General features: G+C 42.0%; 1 protein-coding gene across 1 annotated transcript in view; it reads right to left on the bottom strand.

The window, feature by feature from the left end:
- LOC108524502 (YY1-associated protein 1-like) overlaps positions 1-8,594 on the bottom strand; it is an 18,039-nt gene that overhangs the window by 6,605 nt on the left and 2,840 nt on the right. The window contains exon 3 of the mRNA XM_017865620.1: positions 2,561-2,601. Coding sequence (XP_017721109.1) covers positions 2,561-2,601 — 41 coding nt within the window. The remainder of the gene's footprint in view (positions 1-2,560; positions 2,602-8,594) is intronic.

Genomic DNA, 8,594 nt, shown 5'->3' with positions numbered 1-8,594 from the left:
TGCCTGTCTCGGCCTCCCAAAGTGCTGGGATTACAGGCTTGAGCCACCGTGCCCGGCCCTTAAGATGTTTTTACTATCTATGGACTTACAGAATCCAGGATTTTTATTTAGTTAAAGATTAAAACAGGTTTGTATTTGCAATCGAAAGAGAAGCAGCAGTGGCCCAAGTACAGTCATGTGTCACATAATGTTTGAGTCAATAATGAACCACATATTCAGAGGCTGCTCCATAAGATTACAGTACCTTTTCTATGTTTACATACATACGTACTTACCGTTGTGTTACAACTGCCTACAGTGTTCAGTACAGTACAGTAACACGCTGTACAGGTTTGTAGCCTGGGAGCTATAGGTACACAGTAGGCTAAACCATTTAGGTTTATGTAAGTACATTCTATGAAGTTTACACAATGATGAATCATTTAATACGTAATGACGAATCGTTTAATGATAGATTTCACAGAGGGTATGACCATGAGATGATATATGACTATATTCCATTGAATACCAGAAGGTAACTGAATTCTAACAGGAATTTTAAATTAGTTCTACACTTTCCAAATTTTAAGAAGTTATAAAGAGTTGATCAGCAAAACCAAAATGTTTATTAATCAAATCCCATTATACATTCCCAGGATGAATGGTTCCATTCTGCTATACCAGAATTTTGTTCTATGAACTATAAATTAAAATAATGGGTCAAATACTGACTTAGCAATCTTAAGGTTTTTGATATAGTTGTATCGTTATATTTGTTGTAATGGAGAATGACAAGTAATTCTAGTTTTTAGACATTGGTTGGCATATCTTATCTTTTTTCACTAAACTGGAAAATCCTTAAAGGTTTAGCTTTCAGATGGATCTCAAACTCTCTGCTTAGTAATGCTGTTAAGTTATAACACAGGACTAATTAGAGGGTCTATTCTCTTTGCTTTGTTCCACTTACGGCACAAAATGCATCCTGACCTGTTGCCATCTACCTAATGATTATATGCTGTTACAATAGAATAAAGTGCAGATGCAAACCCACCAGAAAATGAAAAAATTAAAGCCTCTACTTTCTGGATGCTGTAACTCAAGTGCCAACTTCAGGCAAAAAGGTCAGCACATACGTTTCAGACTCCTTACTGCAGGTGCTTCAGGGTTTGCTCCACTAATGCCTAGGTGACTAACAAAGTTTCAGTCACATTTAGCAGATATTAATGGCACATAAAAAGAACGAAAGGGACAGACTCGATATTATAATATCGGGTAGTTTGTCTGTCTGGCCACATAAATTCCTACATACCTCTCCAGCACCACTCACCTGGAGAAGTGGATATGGATGCCAGCTACTGTTTTTTCTCCCTTCCCAAACAGATACAGCTTGGCCTATAGCTGCACTGCCCCATACCAAGGAGACTTCACTTGACACCTAACTCCTGACAGGACTCTGCATCCTTACTTCAGTAACAGAAGCTGGTTGGGTATGAAAAATTGTTAACTGCAACTTCTGAAAACCTTTTCAGAAACAAACTATTCCTCTATTCCAAATCTCAAGATCTTTCAACTAGCCTACCGTAGAGCTTGAGGAGTGTTAAAGTTAGGTCGAGGCTCAGCCACACGCTCCTCCTCTTCTGGGCCATCATCTTCCATGTTGGAGAATCCCATCTCATCTTGGAACTGTGGGCAAAGGGAAGGGAGGGTTTTCCTGGGGAATGGGCTTCTCAATGTTGCTCCAGTATTGGGAAAGAAAAGTGAAAAGTATAAACAAGACTTTAATAATGCTGGCACCCAGAAAGAGCCTACATCAGAACCTTTCTTACTTCAGGACTCCCACAAACCCACATTTGGAAGGACTATTATGCTGGGAAAGAAGTCACTCAACCAGTCAACTTGTATCAGTATGGACAGAGCTAGAGTAACTCAAAATGATCAATCTCTTCAGAAATATCTTTTCACACAAAATTATGGAAAAGGTAATTATTTGTGTGCAAAATACTTTAGTTGGTAATCTTTAAGGACACACCAAATGACAGTAGGGGAAGCCATCGAAAGTTTTCAAGGGACCAGATATGCTGGCTCACACCTATAATTCCAGCACTTTGGGAGGTCGAGGCAGGAAGATTACTTGAGCCTGTGAGTTCCAGAACATAGCGAGACCCTGTCTCTACAAAAAAGCAAAAGAATTAGCTGGGCCTGTAGGTGCGTGCCTGTAGTCCCAGCTACTCAGGAGACTTAGATGAGAGAACTGCTTGAGCCCTGGAGGTCAAGGCTGCTGTGAGCTGAGATTTCACCACTGTATTCTCCACAGCCTGGGTGACAGAGCAAGACTTTTGCTCAAAAAAAAAAAAAAAAAAAAAGGCTTCAAGGAAAATTTTAATAACAATAACCTACATGTGGATAATCAAGAGTCTAGTAGTTAGCAAATTTCCCTTGTCATTATATTCTTTCCCAGGCAGACTAAAAGGAGAATTGGTTTAGTCCCTCTTCTAGAGGGAGCAGCACAGAGACCAAAGGACACATTTTGTTGGAGAACCAATTTACGATCCCATGTTCTCACTTGAGGATCACTACTCACAGTTTCAAACAGATCTTCCATCAGTTCATTTGCTTCCTTTTCTGCAAAAAAGCCAAACAGCATGTTGTTGGTATAAATCAGATTCATTTTACAATAAGGAGGAATTCCATGTAGACAATGTATGACGTTTTCAACAAGGCATCTGACAAATTCTTCATATTTATCCTTATTCTTTTTTGAGACAGGGTCTCACTGTGTCACCTAGGCTAGAGAGCAGTGGCTTGATCTTGGCTCACTGCAATCTCTGCTTCCCAGGCTCAAGCGATGTTCCCACTTCAACCCTCCAAGTAGCTGGGATCACAGGAGTGTGCTGCCATGCCCAGCTAATTCTTCTATATTTTGTAGAGATGGGTTTTCCCCATGTTGTCCAAGCTGGTCTTGAACTCCTGAGCTCCAGTGATCCATCCACCTTGGTTTCTCAAAGTGCTGGGGTTACAGGCTTGAGCCACAACGCCTCGCTATCCTTAATTCATTTGTTCAGAAACATTTATTGAGTACTTACTATGTTTCAATCCCTGTTTTAGATGCTTGGGATATATGAGAGAATGAGAGAGAGAGAGAGAGTTCTAATTTCACGAAGCTTAAATTCTAATAGGAAGACGACAAAGAGAAAATGTGAGCTAGATGATTCTTTTTTTTTTTTTGAGATGGAGTTTCGCTCTTGTTGCCCAGGCTGGAGTGCAATGGCACAATTTTGGCTCACTGCAACCTCCGTCTCCCGGGTTCAAGCAATTCTCCTGCCTCAGTCTCCCAACTAGCTGGGATTACAGGCATGCACCACCACGCCAGCTAATTTTGCATTTTTAGTAGAGATGGGGTTTCTCCATCTTGGTCACACTGGTCTTGAACTCCTGACCTCAGGTGATCCACCCGCCTTGGCCTCCCAAAGTGCTGGGATTATAGGCGTGAGCCACCACATCTGGCCCGATGATTTTTTAAGTAGATGGCCTATCCAAACCGTCACAATGCTGAATGGAATCAAGAGACAAGTCTCCCAGCCTGGGCAAAATGTCAACATATCTCTAAAAAAAAATTTATTTGGGCTTGGTCGCACGCGCCTACCAGATACTTGAGAGGCTGAGGTGAGAGAATCTCTTGATTCCTAGAGGCAGAGGTTGCAGTGAGCCAAGACCGTGCCACTGCATTCCAGCCTAGGCGACAGAGCAAGACACTGTCTCAAAAAAAAAAGAGAGAGAGAGAGAGTCAGAGACAAGTTTCCAACAGTGTTTCATAGGGCCCTATCTTTGGACCTGACCTATTTAAGAACTCCATCAGTGAGTTAGAAGACCAAGAGTTTTTGTCAGAGTTTTTGTTTTTGTTTTCTTGAGACGGAGTCTCGCTCTGTTGCCCAGGATAGGGTGCAGTGGTGCAATCTCAGCTCACTGCAACCTCTTCTTCCCAGGTTCAAGTGATTCTCCTGCCGCAGGCTTCCTGAGTAGCTGGGATTACAGGCACCCACCACAACACCTGGATAATTTTTTGTATTTTTAGTAGAGACAGGGTTTCATCATGTTAGCCAGGTTGGTCTCCAATTCCTGACCTCAGGTGATCCACCCGCCTCAGCCTCCCAAAGTGCAGGGATTACAGGCATGAGCCACCGCGCCCAGCCGAGTACTTTGATTCTTAAAGGAGGATTTAATCCCCTGATATCCCAAAGGACAAACTATCCAGTGGAATTCCTGGATAAAACACAGGCACATAGTGTCTTTTCCTCAGAGGAAAGACATTTTTGTCAACAGAAGAATTTTGCTCTTCTGGGCGTGGTGGCTCACACCTGTAATCCTAGCACTTTGGGAGGCTGAGCGTGGTGGATCACCTGAGGTCAGGAGTTCGAGACCAGCCTGGCCAACCTGGTGAACCCCATTTCTACTAAAAATACAAAATTAGCCAAGCGTGGTGGCTAACGCTTGTAATCCCAGCTACTCGGGAGGCTGAGGCAGGAGAATTGCTTGAACCCGGGAGTTGGAGATTGTAGCGAGCCGAGATTGCGCCATTGCATACCAGCTTGAGCGGAAAGAGTAAAACTCCATCTCAAAACAAAAACAAAAACAAAAAAAATTGATTTGCTCTACCAGAAAAATAATTATATTTCAGGAATTCCTTCAGGAATCCTATACCAGTACTGAAAGATCCTAGATTGGAAAATGAAAATGCCCAAATTATTAAGTCCTGAGATAGAGGAGCAGGGATCTTGTTTTGTCCATTACTGTATCTTAGTACCTAGAATAGTGCTTGGCACATAATAAGCACTAAATACATACATGGCAGTCTTGTTTCTGAACCAAAATAAGGTGGTTTAATGAAAGAGATGGGTTTGGCCAGGTGCGGGGGCTCACACCTGTAATCTCAGCACTTTGTGAGGCCAAGGCAGGTGGATTACTTGAGGTCAGGAGTACGAGACCAGCCTGGCTACTGGCCAACATTGTGAAAGCCTGTCTCTACTAAAAATACAAAAATTAGCCAGGCGTGGTAGTGTGTGCCTGTAAACCCAGCTGTCAAGAGACTGAGGCAGGAGAATCACTTGAATCCAGGTGGCAGAGGCTACAGTGAGTCGAGATCATGCCACTGCATTCCAAACTGAGCTAGAGAGCAAGACTCCGTCTCAAAAAAAAAGAGAGAAAAAAGAGATGGTTGGTCCTACTTTAAAGTACACTGGACTTCTAAAACACAAGTGAAATACTGATCAGCTTTAAAAAGAGAACTGTCGGCCGGGCACGGTGGCTCAAGCCTGTAATCCCAGCACTTTGGGAGGCCGAGACGGGCGGATCACGAGGTCAGGAGATCGAGACCATCCTGGCTAACACGGTGAAACCCCGTCTCTACTAAAATACAAAACTAGCCGGGCGAAGTGGCGGGCGCCTGTAGTCCCAGCTACTCAGGAGGCTGAGGCAGGAGAATGGTGTAAACCCGGGAGGTGGAGCTTGCAGTGAGCTGAGATCTGGCCACTGCACTCCAGCCCCGGCGACAAAGTGAGACTCTGCCTCAAAAAAAAAAAAAAAAAAAAAAAAAGAGAACTGTCATAACTACCTCAATTTAGTTCCAAGACTTAGGCGTCCCCACCAAGGCAACATTAACACAGTAAGAAGGCTATTCCAGTTTATTTTGGAGAAAATCTTTGATTTGGTAAGCAGGTAAAAATTTTGGCTGGGCATGCTGGCTCAGGCCTGTAATCCCAGCAAACTGGGAGGCTGAGACAGGAAGACGGCTTGAGGCCAGGAGTTCGAGACCAGATTGATCTACATAGCAAGACCTGGGCCAGATGCAGTGGCCCACTTCTGTAATTCCAGCACTTTGGAAGGCCGAGGCGGGTGGACGACTTGAGGTTAAGAGTTCGTGACCAGCCTGGCCAACGTGGTGAAACCCTGTCTCAACTAAAAATACAAAAATCAGCAGGGCGTGTTGGCACGCACCTGTAATCCCAGCTATTTGGGAAGCTGAGGCAGGATAATCACTTGAACCTGGGAGGTGGAGGTTGCAGTGAGGCAAGATTGCGCCACTGTACTCCAGCCAGGCGACAAGAGTGAAACTCCCAAAAACAAAAACAAAACCATAGCAAGACCTAATCGCTATTTAAAAAATAAACTATATAAATATACATGCACATATATACACACTACACACACATATCACATGTACGTTTTGAGAAAAATAACACCATGAACCTACTACCCGTTAAAAATTTAGAGAAAATATTAAACTTCACAAATTTACATAGCATTCTTACACAGGGGCCATGTCAATAGAGAGAAAGGACTAACAGACCATTTTTCCTAAAACTTCTCCATTATCTCACTGAATCCTATAATCTGTCCTATTAAAACACCTTTTTGAATTTCGTGCTCTTTTTGTGTGTGTGTGTGTGAGACAGAGTGTTGCTCTGATGCCCAGGCTGGAGTGCAGTGGTGTGATCTCAGCTCACTGCAACTTCCCCGTCCCAGTTCAAGCAATTCTTGGTTCCCTAGTAGCTGGGACTACAGGTGCACTCCAACACATGTGGCTAATTTTTTGTATTTTAGTAGAGACGGGGTTTCACCATGTTGCCCAGGCTGGTCTTGAACTTCTGAGCTCAGACAATCCGCTCATGTCATCCTCCCAAAGTGGTAGGATTAAAGGCATGAGCCACCCCACCTGACCAATTTCTTGTTCTTTTAAAAGTACAGTAATTATTTTTAATTTCTAGTACTAAATTAATGGGTAGTCTGTCAAATAGCTACTGGATTTTACATCAGGAGGGCTTTCTACATGTATGTATACCCAAAAATGACATTAAGACCTTTTTACATAAACTCACTGTGGAAATATATCCCAAAACAGGTAAGGAATACAAATGATGTTTGCTTTCTTTTCAAACCAACAGTTCCTTTATACAAAAACACCAGCTGATACAAAACATATTTTTTAAAGTACAAAGTTCCATACAGAGTGTAAACACTTTACGGTTATTCCTAAGAATAAGTAGTGACAAAAAGTCTTTGCAACAGGGTTATAAAATTTAAACTTCTAGGAATATGTTTCCCTCTTCCTTGTCCTTTTGAGAGCTGCCACCATCATACAATTCACATCATCTCTTCAACCACAGAAAAGTAGCATCTCTTAAAGCACAGAGACCATATATTAATCTTTGTGTCTCCTGCATAGGCTTAACTCAGTGTTTGTTATAACTAAGCTAAACTCCAAGACAGGAGCTTCAAATCACCTCAGGCCCAATCCAAAACTGAAAAAAAGGCGCTTCTCAGAGTTTCAGAACAAAAAGATAACTGACAAAGAACAAAGCCATAGATACTTGTGCTACATTAGCTTCCCCTTTTACCAAATACAGAATTGTTTACTAACACTGCAGAAATAAGTTTGCAGACGATAAAAAGAATACATAAAAAACATAGATCCTAAAGTTCTACTGTCAACATGTTCAAATACTATCATAGACTCCTTCACCTTAAACTCATACTAACATCCACACACCCGAACAAAGAAAATGAAAGGTTTTCAAATGAGACCTAAATATAAATTGGCTCTATTTCATTACACTTTATGTTCCTAAAATCATATGTATAAATCATGTGATTGTGCTTATGCTCATCTTCTAACTTGAGGGCCGAGTGTCTTTCATCAGATTCTCAGAAGGATAAATGACCCCCCAAAACTTTTAAGAACCACTAATCTAGCCTATCAAGAAACATCCCATTTTCCAGAAGAATACAGTTAAGTTGGCTTAGTTCATGCATTCTTCCCTCATATTCACAGAGGGGATTCTTACTATATGAAATCAATCTTTCAAAGGATTCCTTCAGCCCAGCCAAGTTCCAACATCCACAGGTACATATATTAACAATCACCAGAACCCAAAAACAGTTCTCTCATTTTAATTCCACACTGCTTCACTCAACTTAATATCTACCCCTGTCAAAACAACTCCCCTCAGGTTGTACCCAGGCTATTTACAGAGACACCTTGATTATCCTCACCCCAAGGCATGGATGATTTATTGAACAGGCAGTCAACAAATATTTGTTGAATGAATGAAAAAGGATCCTTCCTCCCACAGATTTCAAGTTAAGCTGTTAGCCACCCATGCAGCTGCTCTGGTAGAGGTTAAGCTGTGAAAGCCTTCTCTCCCTCACACATACAACCTCAAGTGTCAGAAATGCTCTGCTTCCCCCATAAACAAAATAAGATAGCCATGGATATGCATTTCATACAGGTCAGACTGGGCAAGGACATCTACTTTCCACATACATATCTGACACCATCGGTCTCCTCCAAATACAATCCAACCAGTCATATGTGCTCCTATCTTTCCAACATACTCAGATTTGCCGACAAAGACTTCCTGAGGCACCATGGTATGCTGAATATACTGCTGCAGTAGTAGTGAAAATATGGGAGTTACAGTCTCAACTTTGTCACCAATTTAACATGCGGCCTTGGAGAAGTTCTCTCCTTATGCCTAAATTAACTATTTTGTAAAATGGAAGAAAGTATCCTACCATTTTCACAGATTTAGTATCACAAAGAAATTGAAAGCGCTTTCTTA

Source organism: Rhinopithecus bieti, unplaced genomic scaffold, assembly GCF_001698545.2.
Source record: "Rhinopithecus bieti isolate Rb0 unplaced genomic scaffold, ASM169854v2 scaffold_83627, whole genome shotgun sequence".
Classification (NCBI taxonomy): Eukaryota; Metazoa; Chordata; class Mammalia; order Primates; family Cercopithecidae; genus Rhinopithecus; species Rhinopithecus bieti.
Note: the sequence above shows the minus strand (reverse complement) of the source record. Positions and strands in the feature narration are given on the sequence as shown.